The 18,556-nt window shown below is 47.4% G+C and overlaps 9 protein-coding genes across 9 annotated transcripts; 3 read left to right on the forward strand and 6 right to left on the reverse strand.

Annotated features, from left to right (window-relative positions):
* Positions 1 to 11: 11 nt before the first annotated feature.
* On the reverse strand, positions 12 to 2,195 carry F5147DRAFT_745302 (cytochrome P450; the record flags this gene model as incomplete). The annotated part of the gene is made up of 15 exons (XM_041439741.1): positions 12 to 126; positions 181 to 318; positions 369 to 475; positions 532 to 560; positions 610 to 666; positions 718 to 923; positions 949 to 976; positions 1,026 to 1,143; positions 1,194 to 1,309; positions 1,367 to 1,474; positions 1,547 to 1,620; positions 1,642 to 1,710; positions 1,763 to 1,817; positions 1,860 to 1,979; positions 2,033 to 2,195. The coding sequence occupies 15 exons, from the start codon at positions 2,193 to 2,195 to the stop codon at positions 12 to 14; spliced, it is 1,503 nt and encodes a 500-aa protein (XP_041294036.1).
* Positions 2,196 to 3,141: 946 nt separating this feature from the next.
* Positions 3,142 to 7,608, reverse strand: F5147DRAFT_690302 (ARM repeat-containing protein). Its single transcript, XM_041437050.1, has 21 exons — positions 7,450 to 7,608; positions 7,311 to 7,400; positions 7,200 to 7,262; positions 7,014 to 7,146; positions 6,730 to 6,964; positions 6,579 to 6,679; positions 6,440 to 6,527; positions 6,289 to 6,387; positions 6,014 to 6,239; positions 5,583 to 5,961; positions 5,180 to 5,528; positions 5,021 to 5,157; positions 4,831 to 4,971; positions 4,549 to 4,739; positions 4,389 to 4,498; positions 4,172 to 4,339; positions 4,059 to 4,119; positions 3,918 to 4,006; positions 3,674 to 3,856; positions 3,467 to 3,621; positions 3,142 to 3,348 (listed from the first exon to the last, which is right to left on the reverse strand). The coding sequence occupies exons 1-21, from the start codon at positions 7,523 to 7,525 to the stop codon at positions 3,330 to 3,332; spliced, it is 3,093 nt and encodes a 1,030-aa protein (XP_041294037.1). The 5' UTR covers positions 7,526 to 7,608; the 3' UTR covers positions 3,142 to 3,329.
* A 54-nt stretch (positions 7,609 to 7,662) lies between these two features.
* On the forward strand, positions 7,663 to 9,721 carry F5147DRAFT_752984 (DUF185-domain-containing protein; the record flags this gene model as incomplete). Its single annotated transcript, XM_041440227.1, has 4 exons — positions 7,663 to 8,210; positions 8,337 to 9,019; positions 9,057 to 9,381; positions 9,666 to 9,721. Exons 1-4 carry the CDS (start codon positions 7,724 to 7,726, stop codon positions 9,719 to 9,721), a joined length of 1,551 nt encoding a protein of 516 aa, XP_041294038.1. The 5' UTR covers positions 7,663 to 7,723.
* On the reverse strand, positions 9,661 to 10,873 carry F5147DRAFT_690310 (uncharacterized protein). Its single transcript, XM_041437051.1, has 3 exons — positions 10,683 to 10,873; positions 10,446 to 10,630; positions 9,661 to 10,377 (listed from the first exon to the last, which is right to left on the reverse strand). The coding sequence occupies exons 1-3, from the start codon at positions 10,734 to 10,736 to the stop codon at positions 9,909 to 9,911; spliced, it is 708 nt and encodes a 235-aa protein (XP_041294039.1). The 5' UTR covers positions 10,737 to 10,873; the 3' UTR covers positions 9,661 to 9,908.
* On the reverse strand, positions 10,859 to 12,108 carry F5147DRAFT_634522 (S-adenosyl-L-methionine-dependent methyltransferase). The gene is made up of 8 exons (XM_041432865.1): positions 12,016 to 12,108; positions 11,946 to 11,963; positions 11,662 to 11,893; positions 11,548 to 11,611; positions 11,431 to 11,499; positions 11,335 to 11,375; positions 11,222 to 11,277; positions 10,859 to 11,172 (listed from the first exon to the last, which is right to left on the reverse strand). The coding sequence occupies exons 1-8, from the start codon at positions 12,060 to 12,062 to the stop codon at positions 11,010 to 11,012; spliced, it is 690 nt and encodes a 229-aa protein (XP_041294040.1). The 5' UTR covers positions 12,063 to 12,108; the 3' UTR covers positions 10,859 to 11,009.
* A 628-nt stretch (positions 12,109 to 12,736) lies between these two features.
* On the reverse strand, positions 12,737 to 14,182 carry F5147DRAFT_690318 (translation initiation factor eIF 4e-like domain-containing protein). The gene is made up of 4 exons (XM_041437052.1): positions 13,760 to 14,182; positions 13,258 to 13,704; positions 13,139 to 13,203; positions 12,737 to 13,088 (listed from the first exon to the last, which is right to left on the reverse strand). Exons 1-4 carry the CDS (start codon positions 13,993 to 13,995, stop codon positions 13,015 to 13,017), a joined length of 822 nt encoding a protein of 273 aa, XP_041294041.1. The 5' UTR covers positions 13,996 to 14,182; the 3' UTR covers positions 12,737 to 13,014.
* On the forward strand, positions 14,166 to 15,805 carry F5147DRAFT_690320 (uncharacterized protein). The gene has a single exon (XM_041437053.1). The coding sequence runs from the start codon at positions 14,403 to 14,405 to the stop codon at positions 15,585 to 15,587; it is 1,185 nt and encodes a 394-aa protein (XP_041294042.1). The 5' UTR covers positions 14,166 to 14,402; the 3' UTR covers positions 15,588 to 15,805.
* Positions 15,806 to 16,175: 370 nt separating this feature from the next.
* Positions 16,176 to 16,945, reverse strand: F5147DRAFT_690321 (transmembrane proteins 14C-domain-containing protein). The gene is made up of 4 exons (XM_041437054.1): positions 16,832 to 16,945; positions 16,678 to 16,778; positions 16,549 to 16,622; positions 16,176 to 16,493 (listed from the first exon to the last, which is right to left on the reverse strand). Exons 1-4 carry the CDS (start codon positions 16,832 to 16,834, stop codon positions 16,363 to 16,365), a joined length of 309 nt encoding a protein of 102 aa, XP_041294043.1. The 5' UTR covers positions 16,835 to 16,945; the 3' UTR covers positions 16,176 to 16,362.
* F5147DRAFT_137560 (vitamin-D-receptor interacting mediator subunit 4-domain-containing protein) lies at positions 16,902 to 18,242 on the forward strand. Its single transcript, XM_041428226.1, has 5 exons — positions 16,902 to 16,974; positions 17,020 to 17,360; positions 17,414 to 17,623; positions 17,820 to 17,984; positions 18,041 to 18,242. Exons 1-4 carry the CDS (start codon positions 16,946 to 16,948, stop codon positions 17,942 to 17,944), a joined length of 705 nt encoding a protein of 234 aa, XP_041294044.1. The 5' UTR covers positions 16,902 to 16,945; the 3' UTR covers positions 17,945 to 17,984; positions 18,041 to 18,242.
* The last annotated feature ends 314 nt before the right edge of the window (positions 18,243 to 18,556 follow it).

An 18,556-nucleotide genomic window follows, 5' to 3' on the forward strand; every position in this document is an offset into this window, starting at 1 on the left:
ATATTAGTCTTTCAGGATTTGGAGGTGATCTCCACAGACGAACCTAACCCAGTGAGGTGCACTAGTGTCTTCACAGACGCATCAGGGAATCGCGGGACAATGCAGCAGGGAAATATCTCCGGATTACTGAAATAACAAGACATTAGCAGACTACTCTTGGGAGCATGCAATTATGCACACATTGCGAAACCAGTGCTGAACTTTGGAGTAACTGGAATTTCCATGCCGCGTTCGTCGAGAGCTTTATGGGCCGAGAAAAACGCCAGGAAATTCACAATTGCTATCCAGATTGATGCCTCCGCCACATGCCGTCCCACACTGACCAATAACATTCAGCGGAGAGTGTAAGACTACGAATAGATGCCCACCATATACGGCGACCCCAGCCAAAGGCTAAAGCCATAGTGTCACTGGTGAGGGACCCGTCTTCATGGAGAAACCTTTCCGGTTTGAATTCATCAGGATTGGAGTATTTCTTTGGATCGCGCGTCATCGCCCTAAATTTTTGTCACTTGGAGATATAAGTAGGACTTTCCATGTATTTGGAAATACAGCAACTCCTAACATCAGGGTCGTCAGCCATCGTCGTTAAATCAGGACGGCACACACCTTTGGGGATGAAATAACCATTGTAGACGTCACTGGTTGTCGTTGCGTGTGGGACACCTGAGAATATCGTCAAAGGTCGTTTGGAAAGCAATTGTGTTGTGGACAGACCGAGTGGTGCCACGGGATACCACCTGAGAGTCTCACGCAAGATAGCTTCCACGTAAGGCAACGCTGGTCTATCATTGAAGTCTGGGAGTCTATATTTGCCAACGACTCGATCAATCTCCGCGTGCGCTTTAGTTTGCACCTCTGGGTTGAGTATCATAGCAAGAAGGAATACAAGCAATGTGGAAATAGTCTGAGTCAAGGGCAAACTGATTATAATGGGTAAACTAGAACCAGGAGAAACTTGCCGTTCCAGATGCCGCTGGAGACAAAAATAAGCATTGAGGGGAATAATACTTCACCTTGCCTACCTGTGAATGCAATAGAAGCAGTCTCCTTAATCGCAGTTTCAATGGAGGCATCCTCTTGAGAAAGGTGCATCCTGTTGAATGCATCAGCCACAAAGCACGGCCCCGTGTCGTTAGTAGACTGTCGATGGTTCGTCAGTTCGCAGTACTTCAACTAATGAAATATTTCACCATCCTCTCTTTGACATATTGAAAGGGTATCTCCTTCACATCATGACCTGCCCGTATACACTTGACTGACGCTCGTTTGAATGTAGCACCAGGAAACCAGCTAGGTAGCTGCAAAACTAGGAGGGTTGTTGGGTGACTTACATGCCATAGCATTAAAGTATGAGCGAACATACGGAAAGGAAATGTTTCCATCAACGTCATAGCAGTTGGCGCTAAAGCATCTTCTATCAATTCCGCATAGCTTGTGGTGGCGTGGACGATGTAGTCATCCTTGTATTTTGCTTCACAGTCATATATCATAAACAGCACAAATGATAAAGTATACCTGATAAACATTAGCTTCAATACCACACAAAGGACTGTTGCGACTGACATCCGAAAATGGCTTGCATAACTGCTGGGGTCCTGTAGAAGACTGAACAACAGTCTGTGTGCGGAACGGAGTTACATAGCGTGATAAGTTGGTGTTTCAACTTGACGAAACGCTTGATGCAAAATTCGCCGGTGAAGACGCCACCTGCTGATTACCAGACACCCATTAACAGAACATGTAATAACCCATTGTGCACCTGTCTCCATATGGCATGAACCCTACGTTAAAGTCTGAAGCGAAGCTGGCGATATCTTCGTGATCGATACGGGCTAATACTGCAAGGTGCAACTCACGCTTCGTAAGGGTTCTATCCGAATATATGCTGGAACGCTCTTCAAAGAGGTCTTTGGCGACCTCTTCAGAATTAACGACCAGGATAGGCTTGTTGGGCAGACGAGCATAAATTATGTCACCTGGAGAACAAGATGAGCTATTATGAACAAACCCCCACTATGATGTACCAAACCGTATGTAGATCTCCAGGCATTGAAGGTCAGCCAAGGTCGAGCAGTATCAAGACTGAGAACGTTTCCCAATACTGGAAGAGGTGTAGGACCAGGCGGTACCAGCTGAGGTCGCGAACGATTGACCCGGTATTTTCGCCAGCAGCTTAACAATACTATTGCCATGGCTGATATGGCCAAGTAATGTGAAAGCACATCGTCCAGCATCGTTATAGTAGTTTTGCTGCCCATCGAGATGCATTGAAGTCTAGGTCTATTAAATATATAACATATTGAGCTAGATTTACAGAGTCAAACAAACGATCTGATGCAGGATGTCAAAAATTCGAACTCACCATGCCAATCATGTACAAAGCACTGGCGATGAGAAAATGACATGTGGACGGCTCGCGGAATATGGAACATGAAATGGATACCAGAAAGGCATCCTCAGGATCTGTGCTGCTGGAGATATGTGATGGTGGTGCTCATAGTGTTGAGAAAAACCGGCATATACTCATGGATTGACGAAAGTGCTTCCACTCACGAAGAGTCTAACTTGACAGACTTGGGAATCCTCAGAGAAGACAAAGGAGTAACTGTACTGTGTCCTCCTGCCAAGCTTTGACCAGTCATCAGGGCTTGACTCGTGAGCGACCGCCTTCCTTCGTCTGAGGATTTCCCGAGGACGACTATGTTGTCATCGTAGACGATTTCTAGCGAGGTTAGCCAATAAGGCACCACATTCAAGAACTATTTCCCGGGCCCCGGAGCTTGCTTCCAGCTGAGAACAAGCTGGGGAGCGCTCCAGTTTTTAACAGCGTCTGTAAGTGCAGGTACTACATTGATGAGTATAGTCTTGCTCTGGGTGCTATATACCGACAGGAGGGTGCGTTGTGGTAGATATCGCACTGGGCGAAGTTGAGCCAGAGGAACATCCTGACCCAGGATGACACATAACCGTCATTATTTTGGAAGAACTGTTCCATCCACATTCTTTCGAGACTAAGGGGATTGAAATATACTAGATGAGGCTGGCAGTAAGAGGACAACGTTCTAAATCAAGCGAAGTACATCGGCCGAGACAATGGTGTCAGATTTATTTTTTGACTTGCCTTGAAACACTTATTACTAAGGAGCGATACTTTTGGGATAGTTCAGCGACACACGTGCACACTCATGCTAGTAGTATCCATTTAGGTTTCACATCACATGCAACATAATGCATAACCAGTCAGGCTGCCTCAAGGTGGTAACCTCGCTCTAACTGAGGAGTATTTAGACGACCACATGATGTGCCCATGCAAGGCATTATCATCCCTACCCACTGTATTTGTACCTGACAAACAAAAATAAGTTCTGCCGTGTGATGAACTAGCTTGCATAGAAACTGACCAGTTCGTTCTATTTGATTCATGATGAATAGGTGAATGACCGAAAATATTATTATGCCATACCTTGCAACAACTGCCTCTTTCCTCACCGCACGCTTAGGGTCGTCCAAAACCTTTGCTAATTCCTTCAATACACGCGTCTTGTAAGGATGCAGTAAATCATATCGCACGGTGCCTGGCAGCAATGCCAGGTATTTGAGCGCCGCTACGCGTACTCCCTTTGGCCATTCAGTATTCCGAGTAAAATCAATGAACACGTGAACGACGCACAGGATCAGGCATTTCCGAACACATGCAATTTTTAAGCATGGCAAGCACGAGAGTCGACGCATACATCGAGACAGCGTCCTTATCAGCGGATGTAACATCGATATTGTTAGACAACGTGTTAATAATGTGTGAACGAATGGATGGGTCAACGAGGTCGAGTCCGCGTAGTAAAATAGGCATCAGCTAAGGGAACACCGTCAGCAAACCAACCAATATGCTCCAGTCAACCAAAATGACGACTAACTGAGGGCATCTGACTAGCGTAGATTGCCTTCGGTACAGCATTGATGAGGTACGCCAAAGCAACCAAATATGATGTCTCTCTTCGTGATCCTTGCGAATAGGAAGTGTGTTAGATTATATGGAGTATGAACACCTTACACACCCTTGGCTCCTTCTAACAACCGCGGCATCACTACATTGAAGTACTTCTGCACGTGTAGAATCTAAAAATACGCAGTTTTTTTAGGGGGATTCTGCTAGGTTTCCTTTGCATACCTTAAGAACAGCATCATTGCGTTTCGTCAATATGACATCCTCGCCTGCAAGCAAACCGATCGCTCGCGCCGCATCCCAGTCGACTGTGTTGTCATCCAAAAGCTCGAACAAGTGATTAATGAATGCATTTGCAGAGGGATGAGAGCGAACAAGGAGCGCCCTTGTGATCTGGAGAGAAAAATCAGCGCAAATAAGGTACGAGCTAGAAGGCGAGCACAGATATCCAGGTACTGATTGCGTTCTTGCGTGCTTCTGCCGGGATACTTGTGTTTTTGAGGGCTGATGACGAGTAACCCTCCAGCTGGGATGTCAGAAAGTCAGATACATCTGAAGAGAAGTGATCAGCCTGATTACAATGAAAATATGTGATGAATCACCATCAACATGCTTATTAACATTGGATGCAAGAACGTGAGATGCAGCTTCTCGTTGTAATATTGTACTGGATGGGCTATCACTCCACGCGACCAGTTCGGAGAGGAAAGTGGATAGATTGTCGACAGGCATCCGAACCTTGAAGCGGCATTGACAAAAGCACCGAAATTCAGGTTCAAAAGCGGCATACCTCCTTGCGTAATGAGACGATGGTAGAAGAGAACAGAGTGAAACTGTTCCGTTGTCGGGGACTGGCATTAAGCTAGGATCGGAGTCAATGTAACGTACATAAGGGGAATGTGAGTGTTGCACTCACATGGAGAGGTGCGAATGGTGTGGCTGAGTTTAAGAGACCACCAGTAATCAGCTTCACGTCACCTTGCGTGTAGGCGGCAAACACAGCGGCAACAAGCTTTTCTTGCCCCCTGCCACCTTTATCAATGGTGTTCACTCAGAGATAAGACAAAGACTCACGCAACAGTCAAGGTCTGACTCACAAGCCTGATAATCCTCGCCCCAACTTGCAGCAGCCTTGGATCTGCAGCGATAGCCACCACCTCCGAGCTCGCTAGCGCAGCATCCAAGTACAATCTGAACATGTGCGGCAGTAGCTGCTCAGGCGTACTTGGGGACATCTACGTCTTTCGAAGAGACTTTGACGTCGAGTGTATTTGCGAGTGCCGTGAGGATAGCATGGGCATACGCAGCTGTACTTTCCTGGTCAATTGTCCTAGATGGCAAGATTTCACAGAGGAGATCAAGTTTGGCGATGAGCCTGACAACTAATATCTCAAAAAGTTGTGGTTGTACACAAAGGGCACTGAGGGACGAAAGGGCGCGCCAGTAAGATGCGCGCTGCGTGATGGCATCCCTTGATGGAGCAACATCTGGGAGGAAGGAAAAAAGGATCGGGAGCGTCTGCGATGACAGATGGTGCGGCGCAATACCAGCGATGGTAGAGAGAAGTGCGAGGGTGTCCATACTGAAACCACGAACCTCAGCAACTCATCATAGATGGAGAGAAAAACGTTCGTACGTCACGTCTTCTACTTCATCAGGCTCCTTGCGTAGTAGTTCGCTGACCTCGAGCACTATGTACCCAAGCTCATCATCAGCTACTAATTTAGGAGTGCGCACAAGTGCATTTAGACCATGCAGTGCTGGCAGGCATGTCGCAGGTCCTTTTAAGCTGACAATGAGGAGCCCAAGGAGGGCATCCTTTGAGGCAGCGAGTGGAGATAATGTTGACTGAGAAGACTGAGAAACGGAGGCATGCGTAACATCACCCCGGCAGGCTTCAATCAACTCTGTGAGTAATATAACCACTGACGCCCGGTTTGATACCTCGTCTGGGTCATGGAAATTTCTGATGAGAAGCTCAGCAGCTTGCGAGACTGCAAAACCGGAAAGTGGTCCTGGTGAATGAAGACGGTTGAGTTCCAGCCTGTATCATTGTACAACGCTTACCATTAGCTCGGGCAAAGGCACATATGACCTTCATTGCAGCTCTTGCTTGGGATTTCTCAGGCTCCTTCAACGTCTGCATGCATTCGCTACACATGTCTCGTGCGAGGCCTGTGATGGAGTCCTCGCCTACTGCGTCTTGGGATTTATCAGCATGCATGGTCCTAAGAAGGACCTGCAGTGTATTGAGGGCTGAATGTTCGGTATCGGGATCAGTTGGTTGAAAAATCTGATTCCACATAATGTTATACTCAAGATTCCAGGGAATAAAATCTTACTTCGATTTTCAGAGAGCTCCAAATTTTCTTCCCCAACTCGCGCGTCACAGCAGGTCCGTAGACCGGAAGACAGATATCCATTGCATGTAGAGTATCTCGCTGCCGATGGATTATTAGATTAATATTTAAACATCACAAGTGCAGCAGTGACCTTGGTTGAGGGTGATCCAGCAGTAAGCTTTTCCAGAAAGACTGGAATTCCAAGGAGCCCGAAGGCTGGAGTTGCGCACAGACAGAGTCTGCAGCAGCATTAGCAAATAGAAGACACAGTGTGTAAGACCTTGTTGCACCGAAGAGACTGCTTCAGATCATCTGCACTGATGCCATAAGGATCATCGGGTGGTGGTCGGAATGTGATGGGAAAGTAGCAGAATGTTATGTCAAAGAAATCCTATGTACGACGGTTGAACATGGAGCAGACGGCATAAAAGCGAACCCTACCTCAGTATGAGCAAGAGTGTCGAATTCTGCCAGCACAACTCGAGCAATGGCAAATGCCAACATGAGATTTCGAGGGTCTTTCTCTCCGACTGCAAGGTTCACATATCCCGCAAGGAAAGCACTTCCCATTTCCTTGAGGGTGTCTCGATGGCTAGCAATCAGAGAATCGACGATCGAAAAGACGAAGAAGCGAGTGGACTGCACAAGAGCTCTCATTTTGACATTGGCGAATATACTAAGCGATATTAAAAGTAATGGAAATGCACAACAATTCAAGTACGTACGCATTGAGAATATCCTTCACTTCGGCCGACTGTATGTTAGGAAACTTGACAAGGTAAGAGAGACCGTTGAGTGCAGGGATGATGGTCTCAAGATCTTCAAGCTTGCTGCAATAAAACGTGGTGAGCACACGAACTAGTAAAGGCGGTGAGTAGAATTAATTCATCCTTGAGGTGACTTGTACTTACTAGCCTGGCGATTAAACTTTTCGTGTGGACATCGTCCAAGAACAGATGAGAGAAACTCGACGCCTGCAATGACTGAGAACAAGAACACCGATAAGTGAGTGACATGTTCACCTTTCGTCCGCAAGCGGTCCTCCTCAGATGTTAAGAATTCACCAAGAGCCTTTATAATATCCAACAAAGTTAATTGACCACTTGATATTCCTGAAGAATTCATTTAAATTTTGATATCGCCTTGCAACGAAAAGTGTACCAGCAACGCTCTCATCGACCTCGGAGTCCTTCTCTGATGCCATCCAGGAGCGAACCAAACGCTCCGCTGTAGTCATTTTCGCCGAACTGTGGTACCAGCCGATACCGGAAGGCAGTGGCAGTTGAAGGAGATTAGAATCATTACTAGATAAGTGGAAGCTCAACAAATCAACATCAGCGCATATTGTCGCACGGAAATTCTGTCTGTTTCGGTTGAAGCTTTAAGGTTGTATGCATATAGCGCCAGCTGTACTTTCACCAAGTTTAACTAGCAAATGCTTCGCAGCATACTTTCATGTAATCATCGATACTGTCCACGACAAACTCACCTCAAGGCCTACTTCTCTTCGACGCCGCTGACAGCGAACGATAAGCCGCCTTCGAAACACAATGACAAAATTAACTATAACCCGGATATCTCTTTCTCTACCACTGTCGACCCGAAACATCTCAAGTACCCAATGCTTTCGTCGCATGACCTCGAGTCTCATCGTAAACCCCCAACCAGAGTACGGATGCTAGTCCGAGATTTCATAGAGGATTCATTGTACAATCCGCACTACGGCTATTTCAGCAAGCGCGCCACGATTTTCACTGCACCTCCACATTGCGGTGGCGTTGAGGGAGGCTTTGATTTTAATAAGTATAGAGACAGTGCCGAGTTTGAAGTCGACGTTGCAAAGAGGTACGGGGAATTTGGCAATGGAGAAGAGGACGGTCCTGGGAGGCAACTCTGGCACACTCCGACAGAAGTTGTTCAAGGTGGGCAACTCTGTTTTTGGTGTTATTGGCACATACAGCTAAAATGTCCTACAGCCATGGTACTGGGCAGGCGATAGCTCAGTGCCTAGGTGTCCGAGTACTTGCTCAAATACTTCCCTTACGAAGACTTCAAGGTCTACGAGCTGGGAGCCGGAAATGGCACGCTGGCGCTGAATATCCTGGATTTTCTAAAGACGCACTACCCAGATGTATATGACCGCACACAGTATACGATCATTGAGATTAGCGAGAAGTTAGCACGGGCACAACGGCACCGTCTACATCAACAGGGCCATGGCCAGGTCGTGGACGTGGTGAACCAGAGCGTTTTCCAGTGGCAACGCAAGGAACACGCTCCATGTTATGTGGTAGCAGCGGAGGTGGTCGACAATTTTGCACACGATGTGGTGCGGTATGATCTAAAGACCCTGGAGGCATATCAGGGAGTTGTAGCTGTGGACGAAGTGGGCGATTTCGTACCGTTCTACACGAAGATCAATGATCCGCTCATCGCTTCTTATCTCGCGCTGCGTCGGCGGCTGTCACTTCCAGTCCCGCTACCCCGATTCCTTCGTTCGCCAACTTTGCGGAAATTGTACGCATCTTTGCCATTCGCACCAAACCTTTCACCCCCAGATTACATCCCGACGAGACTGTTGAGCCTACTAAAGATACTGCGCACGAACTTTCCTCGCCACCGGCTTTTATTATCAGATTTTTCATCGCTACCGGATGCGGTGCCAGGCCTAAACGCCCCTGTAGTACAAACACGCGTTGGCACGACCATGATTCCTTGTGGGACTATCTTCGTGCAGCAAGGCTGGTTCGACATTATGTTCCCGACAGGACTTTACTGCTCTTCGCGAGATGTACGAGTTCTTGTTATCACAGGCGGGGCCCGACGCGGATGAACAAGACGAACTCTCGTATGCAAGAGTGTCGCCGTTGGCATCGAGTACATCTCCCCTTTCGCTTGGAGCCGATTTCTTTTCATCCCGTGCTCGCCGCTCACCTCTGGATGGCGTGACGTCTGCGAGTGGGCTTCCCGTTGGTGAGCGGAAGAGCAGTGTGTTCAGTCATGCAGAATATTTGGAGACATATGCAGACCTTGAGAAGACGAGGTTGGTGAATGGGGAGAATCCAATGATTGGATTTTATGAAAATGTTAATGGTGTTATTTTGATGCGCGTTGTTAATGAATTTTGCTTCAGTGTCTCGCGCTGTACATGATTCAGAAGATTATTCAATTGGGTAATTTTCGTTGGGCCACAGCCAATATGCCTATCTGATAGGAGTCTGTGTACAAATGATACAATATCATCAACCACCGATCACCCCCTTCATGGAACCCACACTGGGTTGACAGTGTTGCGAGTGCACGGCAAGCACTTTGCTACTCTGAACAGACCAGAAATATTGATGCTAGTGCAAGAGCAATCCAGTTTGCGATGGGAGCTTTTAGCATCGGTATCGCGAAATATCTATTCGAGCAAAGTTACCACATGAGATAAGTCAAACGTTGCCAATCTAACTATTACTGAACTTTAAGGACCTGATACGTAACGCATCTCCCCGTCCCTGATGACATTATACAGGGGCTTATCATAAGGCAAATGCAACTATACAGAAGTGCAAACAGTACATAGCACCGCCGCCGATCCGACTTGTAGTCCAAAGTATAAAATTTGTAGTTTGCAATCACTCCTGCAAATTAAATACTTGACGGATTCGATTGGTAAAATCGCATGAAGTAGATCCTCGAGGACCGATAGCAGTGATAACGGCCATGTCATTTGAACGGTCCGCTGTCATGGGATGCATGTAATACCGCCCAGCCCAAATTGGCATGGTAGATTGTGAACTCTCCCGAATATCGGCAAGCTTTAACGCCGTATCCAGTCCAAGTTTCTGTACATCTTCGAGTCCAATGGGCTCTTCTCTCCTTGCCAGTTGCAGCAGACCAGAGACCAGCCATTCTGTGATCCCATAATCTTGAGCAAGAGCAACCTTGTCTAGAGGTCGCATAGCGACCATAGGCTCCATCTGTTGAATGGCGAATTCCTGAACGCGAGTGAAGCTCCACATTTTAGATAGCTTCAATATGCCTATCCATTCTTCGAGGGTGGCTGGAAGTGCATCCAGGGAAGGTGATAAACGGGTATATGGCCTTACAAAGGAAAAACGCTATCAGGCTCCGAGTCACAAATTCGTGAAGCCATTCTCATTAATGCTCACATGGGATACAAAACCTTCATGAGGGACTGGAACTCTTCCCTCTGAATGCCCTCGAGAACGATAGGATTTGTGTCTGAGCAACCCTCAGCTCCGTCGGCTTGAACAGGTAGTAGAAACAAATCGCGAAAGACGTCTGACTGCGACTCTAGGGTATCACGAGGCACTCTGAATAAGTAGTCCTCGACCTGGCGCAGACAGAGTGAGCTGCATGGCCGCGGCTGCCCAATAACAACTCACCAGAAATGTGACGAAAGTGAAGTAAAAATTTTCATGGTGTTTGGGAGTAGCCATTGCAAGTAGATATCAGCCTGGTGAATCGTGATGATAAGAGTGAACGTTAGCGCTCAGTGACATTTTGTGCGAGGTACACCATGATAGTATCGGCGCTAGCCAGGGGTTTGTATCTTACATAATTCAAGACACTGATCTATTGTTGGCAGTAGTTGACACGGTGGCGGGTAGGTGCAGGTAGGTGCTCAGTACGGTACATATAAGCGCATCTCCCGTATCTAGGCGTCATGATATGGGAAGCAGATAGATTTGTAATCCTTCGATCAGGAAACATCATAGCATCCGCAAGGTATACATGTAATAATGGAAAGATTCTCCCAGTTGGTTGATCTCAAGTGAAGTATTTCGTGTTATATGAGGACCAGTGAGATATCGTCTTCGGAAGTGAGGTTGTCCGAAGGTAATGTAGATGAAGATGCCATTGCGTTTAAGTACACTACCAGTCCCTGTGAGACCAGAAGGTACGAAGATGTAAAGGGACTAACCGTATGACTTGAGATACTTCTGCTGTGCAGTCTTTGATTACTTGCTCTGGTGGATCCTGTGAAACAAGGAATCTTCTCAGTACGTTGTATGTTGCTATGATGGTTAAACATACCCAGACGTCGGTTGAAGACGTCATCATTGCATCCATTGTTCCTGGGACCGGAAAGCGTGAGATTTCGAAAAACAGGAACTAAAATTCGCGACGTACCTTTATCGATGGCGACATCAAAGGATGAGGTATCTAGACCGTCTAGAGTTCGGACGTCCTTCACTTCCCCTATCAAAGAATTAATGTGTTTTCAGTGGGTTCTGAGGAAATAACTACATGTCATCTCTGGGCGCGCATCTTTGTGTCGGTTGCGCATCTTCTCAATCACAACGGGCGAATACTTTGGGAGAAATATGAGGTGAATAAAGACCATCGCAGCGAGAAGCGTACATCAACGTTGACAATGTTTTTGTACCCGTCTTCCCACATCTGTTCGCACGACGGTGTTAGTAGCAAGATCACACAACATATGCGAGAGGAGATATCTACATCCTCTGAAAACTTTGAATTTCCACAACCGAGCATTAGGATGCGTGCATCTTTACTGGGGATGAACTTGCGGATGTCATGCGCAACATCCGCGTAGGTCTTGAACCAGTCAAAAGAGGCATCCTCAGCTTCTCTAATCATCTACGGTATCTCATGACTCATCAAGGGAGCAGACGAAGACATACTGCTCGTATCTCTTGTCCCTTTAATGAATTGTTTGGTAAATAAATAGTCTCTGAAACAGATACTACTCACCAGTACACTTCGGTACCATACTCTTCATTCTTGTGGGGAAGGGACATGTTGATATCCAACCGGTTGGTGAAGCTGAGGCCTGCGCTAGTCAAGAATCAATTGATGTTGTTTCCAGCTCCGAATCCATCGATATCTAACTCGATGCCAACGCCGCGGAGTTTTATGTCAGTGGTCGCCGGTCGGACGGCGGACCTACTATCCCTTCCAACACCCCACAGATGCTCACAAAAATCTTATTGAAATTCTTGACATAGATATCATTATCTCTCTAATATATACAACCCCTTACGAGGTTGCGACTACAATTAATGTCAAAGCAGAATTGAGTGAGATACTAAGTTGAAAGTGCCGCCAAGTCATTTCACTTGCCGATATGTACCGTGACGGAGTTTCAATATATATTGCAAGTGCCAACTAGTGCCAGCTACTGAATATTTTCAATGACGGTTCCATTGCATCATCAGCCTCGATTATCCATATGATCCAAGTCTCACACATCCCCTTCAAAAATTTACAACCACAGCACTAATGGTCACCCTCGCACTTAAGTAGACATATCTAGTAGTAAATACTGTACTTGCTCGAATACTGACTGAACTTGCGCTCTTGCTTGACTGCAGAGCTTAATTTGAAACCGGCCTATGAATATATGACATATTGTGACTCACAGTGACGACTGCACCGGAAGGGATAGTACACTATGCTTAACGTAGCTTTAGAAGTCATTCATAAAACATATTCACTTCAGTCTTATATGTATGAGAAGCAAAATCAAGTTGGCTTGAGAGTAATGAATTATCTGTGTTGTGGACAGAAAACCCCGTAACTGTCTGCTACTACAATTCAAGATTCGAGCTACAGTTTCATATTCGATTATTTCCTGGTATGCTGAAGAGAAAATCAGGATACCAAGAAGGCATTACGTTCGTGTGATGTTGCATGTGCACCAAAACACAAGATAAAATGATCAGGGTTCGTGCCATGACACAAAAAAGGCCGTCACGATGCGTCAGCAATACTGGGCATCCTCTCAATCGCGGAATTGCGGAATGAGGATTTGTCTTGCATGGAGTCTGTGGTTGCATCATTAAGATGAGGTATGAAGGGGATGGAGAGACCACACCGTTATTAGATTTGTACTCCATGATGGTCGATGGAGGAAGGTTGAGCACAGTGCGCAAGGTGTCCCTACCATAGCAATCAGACCGTTAAAATTACGAGGAAAAAATGCAAAAGACGCACCGAATCTTCTCCCGCACCTTGGCATCCCCATCGACGCGATTCCACAAGCTCACGATATCCTCACTCTGACGCACGCTGATGGTGCAACCACAAATTTCTGGCCACCCCCCTTCTTCCCCTTCCCCCTGTGTGCCACATTCATCAAACATGTCACCCACGACGCCCATAACAAGGTCCTCCCACACTCTGTCTGCTACTCCCTTGCGCAATCGTATGATCCACTTTCCACCAGCACGATTCAGGGGGTCTTCCCACACGGGCCTGCGAACACCTGCATGGAACAGGAGGTAGTCCGTAGTGGGCAGGAGTGCAGAGGGGGGTGAAAGGTGAGTTTGAAGTCCCCAAAAAGATTCAACGCTGGAAAAAGAAGCGATCTTTTTGATGCCTTCTTCATAATTGGTGATTTTATTTCCCGGAGCGCGCTGTTGTCGGAACCAGAAGACCCACCTGGTGAAACAGACATAAGTCACGGATGAGAATGAGAAGGAAGCCACGAACATACGTATTCCGGAGAGGGTGAACGGCCAGCGGTGCAGGAACATCGACACCCCGGTCGCGCTCCTCGTGTGGCGGGTGTGCGACGGAAGTGGAGAAATGCCTGCTTGTAGGGGGTCGCGGACGCGTCTCTGCTGGGATGGCAGGTGTGGTAGTAGCTGTAGTTGTGGTTGTGGTGGTGTTAGATGCTGCGTTTGCAAAGCGAGTCTGGAATTGCGAATGGTTGGAGAAGTAGCCAGCCATTGTGAATAGGATAAATAGATGAATAAAATTGCGAGAGAAAAAAGAGATCTTGGACGTTAATGGAGTATGGAGTACTAGGATCGGCCACTAGAAGCAGAAAGAGAGGACGTTCGGTGAGTATCAGTGAGTATGGACAGACAAAGTATGAACAAGATGGTATCGTAGGCCCGGGTGATTGAGAAAAGCAAAGGATAATAGGATTAGTAAGCCGTAGTCTTGACTGTCCTTTCATCTCAACCACTACCACGAAATCTAGAACTTCTGGGCCATAACGGCTAGGCAACCACAAAGCACTCATAGACAAGTACTTGCGTAGAAATCGATCCGATCATTCAAGACATTATCAATACGCGTTCGCATCCTCTATAGACTCACTATACCCATTCATTCAAGATCTGAGCGGCACCATGTCGCACGCCAGACACCAGTCCTCATCGCCACGTAAGTCAATGCGGGCGTCTGAACCTCTCTCGTCCCTGGATCAGACTATGCCAAATGGGGCACATTCACTGGCACATGAACTCGCTGTTGCACTAATGCCTGAGCCCGGAGGCGGGTCCCGAATGCTGGCGGAGGAGTTTGGGATTGAGTATGATGAAGGCGCGGAGGGCATTGATGAAAATGACTGCGTACGTGGAAATGAGGACCGTGAAGTGCACGTAGCAGGGGACAGTCTTGCGAACGAGATTGGAAGCAGCCTAGCTGATGAGATGGGGGCCTCTAATTTGGCGGATGAACTAGGCGGGAGTGGGAGCGCTGATGAGGACGCCGATGAAGATGTTGAAGACAGTCTAGATGAGGATGATGGGGATGACTCGCTTATACCAAGAAGACCAGAGCAAGATGCCATGGAGATTCTTGCACAAAATCTTGCTTCAACAGATCAATTCCTTGCACATTTACGCGCCGTCGATGCTCTACCTACTTTATCCTCCGCACACACCTCGGATACTGCTCCAAGCGCACACGTCCTGGAAAGACTGGCATCGGACATGATCCGTGCTATCAACGAGGCCACAAAAGAGAGGGAAAGTCAAGTGCGCGAGCTCATTGCCTATGAGCGCGAATTCCGCCGGCTTTCGACCGAGATCGGCGGAAATGACGTCCTCTGTGAGTTGGATGACATTGACGAGGGCGAGAGCGAGAGCGGACATGCACCGACGAAGCTAGACACCGTCGCCGAGGAAGACGAGCTTGACTCATCTTATGCACCATCCTTACCTTCGTCGCCCCAAAAGCCCTCTTTCACTGCACCCCAACCCTCCAGTGCTGCTGCACCGCTGCCGCACCTGGTGCAACTTAGAACACATACAGCGGCCCTACTCTCATCACTCACGACGATATCAGAGCAGGCGCAGGTGAATGGAGCCGCTACAGCAGATTCAGGTCGGCGGATTCGTGCGCTGAAGAACCGTTTTGGTGGGTTACGCGGGGAGTGGGAAGGCGCGGAGCGCAGCCGTGGACGTATTGAACGATGGGAGCGGGAAGGCGCATATCTCAACTGCAGGAGAGTTGCTGAGGAACACATGATCGCATTCCAACAGGCCATAGATGAGGCGGGGGTTAAGACACAGGCGATTATGGCGCGATAGATGGCATGATGTAGAATGGACTTGACTACGCTGGAGGATCGCTACATATCTATTCACATTCACTCACTACAGTATTATACCAGCACATCATTTATTGTATGTAGGACTGACTAGTCCGACGTCGGTCATCTATGCAGCACTTCGTTCCGGAAGATATGTAAGAGTTACATTACACCAAAGTGTATACACGGACGTGTCAAAATTTCAACAATTTCAACATGATACAATTATACAATGCTCGGAGGACCCGGAATCAATTTTAGCACCGAGACATGACGGTGTCTGATACAACAAAACTAGTAGTGCGCTCTAATGTAACAGCATTTAGTATCTCATTCTGTTCTCAGAAGGCAAATATTGTACCAGTGGTCGAAGCTTTTTCAGGCACAACATTGACCCCTGCAGCTGATGGTATTGGTCTTGGTGGAAAAATCGTGGTCAATACATCGGTCGTCGATGCGGAACACCAGAACCATTATACCGTGACACAAGGTCTTTCTGCAAATGTCACCTGCAGTTACCTTCGCCCGAGCGAGTTTTTGCGGAAGTGGGATGATCATACCACTTCGCCGGTCTTTCGATTATCAATTACAACCGGAGAATTCATTGTCCTGTTAATAGTAGCGTATCCACCTGGGATCCAACACGTAGGTTAGTGGCTGTGCTATGACATGTTACATGGCTGAGCGCAAAGCTAACTGAGACTTATTTGAAGTAGGAAACGCGATGATAATTGAGTGAAGGCCGCGAATATATAATAGTACAAGGAAATGGCCTAGTTGCGCAAGTTGTACACCTTCGTGCCATAGTATACACCCGCAGCACTACTCGTTGCAGCGAGCACAAGGGGTACCGGGCCCTTGGTAATACGGGGAAGAGATGAGAGCAATAGCAGGGCCGAAGCACCTACGAGAACAAAAGTCAGTATATAAGAATGAGGATTTGAAAGAAGGCAACGTACCCAAGGCGACCTCCAACCCATTTGGCGCGCCTTTCCTGATGACTTCTGCACTCCACAGGAACAAAAGACCCACACTAGAGTACAAGAGTTCGCGAAAACACGCTTTTATGTTATCAGGACGCGACTCACCCGATGCCAGCAACGAGCGAAGGAACCGAACGAGTTCTTGCATACCCAGTGATGCCGCCGACGATACAGAGACCGCCCATGGTGTATGCAGGGTAGGCAGACTGGACAGACTTGGTGTGAGTGGTGAGTCTATATAAATAAGATAAAGTCTTACCATTGTGCAAAACTGTAAAGCGAAGAAAATAATACGAGGTTGGAAGTAAGGTGGCTTTGAAGTCGTGGAATTCGCAACTACAACATTTTACCCCGCATAGACCGCATCATACTTATGGATTGTCAGAGATTTCAGACTCCGCGGTAAGCGATTAGTAAAATAAATTAATATATTCACCTTTTCGCTAGCTGGACTATGGATGCTCAGCTCCTTGCACCGCTCACGCAACTTACTGCTCTTTCCCAATCACTCTTCCTTTCACTATCTCAGCAGCCTTCGCAAAAACAAGTTCCCCCACCTCCGCTAAACTCATTTGCAGCCGTCGATGCTGAGCTGCAAGCAGCACTGACAACAGCAGCAGCACATCAGCGCCGACAGGCACGCATTGTCGCATTACAGCAGGAGCTATTGGAGGTGGATGCTCGATGGCGCGCTGTATGTGAGGCATTGGAAGAGGGGAGGAAGGTATTGGATGAGATCGTGAAGGAGGGCGATGAATGTGTAGAATGCATAAGAAAGGCAAAGGAGGGTTCGTAGTCTATTTTTTTATCCGGTTGACATTAAACTGCTGTACACATGAAGCCGCGATACCTTATCCCGAATTGCTTGCATATGCACAAAGTCTTAGCGCTTTTACGAGTGCGCCGCCAGGCTTGACTATGCCCGAGCCAGGTGCTGTAGGTCCTGTGCCTCTATTCTTCCCGCCATTCCCGAATGAGGAGAAGATGCGCCGCGGCAGACTGAATGTGGAGCGTCCGCTGGGTGGGCTTGGGGAGAATCATAGCGTGAGAGGTGAGTGGTTCTTCAATAACAAGCCTATTCTGCTAGTGGTCGGGTTTTGTCTACTCCTGGTTTCATATTTGGTTTAATTCTTATAACTGACTTTCACTCTGAAATATTATCATTATTTTTGCGTGCATTTTGTTTCCTTCACTATATATATTCCCTTCTGTGCCTTCGAATTGAACTCAAACTAACGCATGAGCAGCGCCAGAGCCCTCGCCCCCACCTGTCCAGACACGCGAGCGCCCAGGTGTGAACCCTTATCGTCACGATACACGCCCACAGCTGGCTGTGTTCGACCTCGATCTCGACCTCAATCCAGATCTATGATCTCAACTGTGTCGCGGGGAAATCCCGTTAGGCACTGCCGGTGAGTCCTGATGTGTTCGGTTTATTGTTTTCTCTCATCTGGATAACAAAGTGCAGTGCGACATCGGGGAGAACATTGATTGCGCAAACTCGAGGTGGTAGTCCCTTCAATGGCACAACTCTTGTCTCAATTGACAGTAACGGAAGCACGCAGTTTCGTGAGGCTGAAACTACCGGTATATATCTTCAGCCTATGAATAGTTGCAGCCATTATAAGACTGCCTATCCAATGTCCATCGTGCCCAGATGTTAAGGCCAAGGTACCAAGCGCTGACTTTTAACAATTACCATTAATTCGGTACATACTCAGTATTCAGTTTCTAGTCCAGTGCAAGGTGTTATATAATGTGGGGTAAATGCGGGGTACGAGAAATGGTTAGCCTCCTTCCAGTTCCTATCCTCCTTTCGATGATTCCAAATAATTAAAGTGATGTCAATATATATTGTCGATGATCAAGTTTCTCGATCCTGCGAATGAATGATTTACGAGGCGTGGCCACATGCGGGTGCAAACACTTGGAAGGATGTCAGGAAGAATAGTTTGTCACGATGCAACGCCCAGGCTTACTGCAG

Source organism: Suillus discolor, assembly GCF_016758755.1.
Source record: "Suillus discolor strain FC423 chromosome Unknown F5147scaffold_21, whole genome shotgun sequence".
Taxonomy (NCBI): domain Eukaryota; kingdom Fungi; phylum Basidiomycota; class Agaricomycetes; order Boletales; family Suillaceae; genus Suillus; species Suillus discolor.

Coding starts and splice junctions, on each gene's coding strand:
- F5147DRAFT_137560 (XM_041428226.1), top strand. CDS start 16,946: ATGGATTGTCAGAGATTTCAGACTCCGCG. Junction 16,975..17,019: donor CAGAGATTTCAGACTCCGCG/GTAAGCGATTAG, acceptor CCTTTTCGCTAG/CTGGACTATGGATGCTCAGC. Junction 17,361..17,413: donor CATAAGAAAGGCAAAGGAGG/GTTCGTAGTCTA, acceptor GTACACATGAAG/CCGCGATACCTTATCCCGAA.
- F5147DRAFT_690318 (XM_041437052.1), bottom strand. CDS start 13,995: ATGGCTGGCTACTTCTCCAACCATTCGCAATTCCAGACTCGCTTTGCA. Junction 13,705..13,759: donor GTTCACCCTCTCCGGAATAC/GTATGTTCGTGG, acceptor CTGTTTCACCAG/GTGGGTCTTCTGGTTCCGAC. Junction 13,089..13,138: donor GGAGTACAAATCTAATAACG/GTGTGGTCTCTC, acceptor ATGCAACCACAG/ACTCCATGCAAGACAAATCC.
- F5147DRAFT_690321 (XM_041437054.1), bottom strand. Junction 16,623..16,677: donor TCGCTCGTTGCTGGCATCGG/GTGAGTCGCGTC, acceptor CTTGTACTCTAG/TGTGGGTCTTTTGTTCCTGT. Junction 16,494..16,548: donor TGGGTTGGAGGTCGCCTTGG/GTACGTTGCCTT, acceptor TTGTTCTCGTAG/GTGCTTCGGCCCTGCTATTG.
- F5147DRAFT_690310 (XM_041437051.1), bottom strand. CDS start 10,736: ATGGCTACTCCCAAACACCATGAAAATTTTTACTTCACTTTCGTCACA. Junction 10,631..10,682: donor TCACTTTCGTCACATTTCTG/GTGAGTTGTTAT, acceptor TGTCTGCGCCAG/GTCGAGGACTACTTATTCAG. Junction 10,378..10,445: donor ATGAAGGTTTTGTATCCCAT/GTGAGCATTAAT, acceptor TTCCTTTGTAAG/GCCATATACCCGTTTATCAC.
- F5147DRAFT_690302 (XM_041437050.1), bottom strand. CDS start 7,525: ATGACTACAGCGGAGCGTTTGGTTCGCTCCTGGATGGCATCAGAGAAG. Junction 6,965..7,013: donor GTGAAGGATATTCTCAATGC/GTACGTACTTGA, acceptor AATATCGCTTAG/TATATTCGCCAATGTCAAAA. Junction 4,120..4,171: donor GCAATGATGCTGTTCTTAAG/GTATGCAAAGGA, acceptor GCGTATTTTTAG/ATTCTACACGTGCAGAAGTA.
- F5147DRAFT_690320 (XM_041437053.1), top strand. CDS start 14,403: ATGTCGCACGCCAGACACCAGTCCTCATCGCCACGTAAGTCAATGCGG.
- F5147DRAFT_634522 (XM_041432865.1), bottom strand. CDS start 12,062: ATGTCCCTTCCCCACAAGAATGAAGAGTATGGTACCGAAGTGTACTG. Junction 11,612..11,661: donor AAAACATTGTCAACGTTGAT/GTACGCTTCTCG, acceptor TTTCTCCCAAAG/TATTCGCCCGTTGTGATTGA. Junction 11,278..11,334: donor CGTCTTCAACCGACGTCTGG/GTATGTTTAACC, acceptor CTTGTTTCACAG/GATCCACCAGAGCAAGTAAT.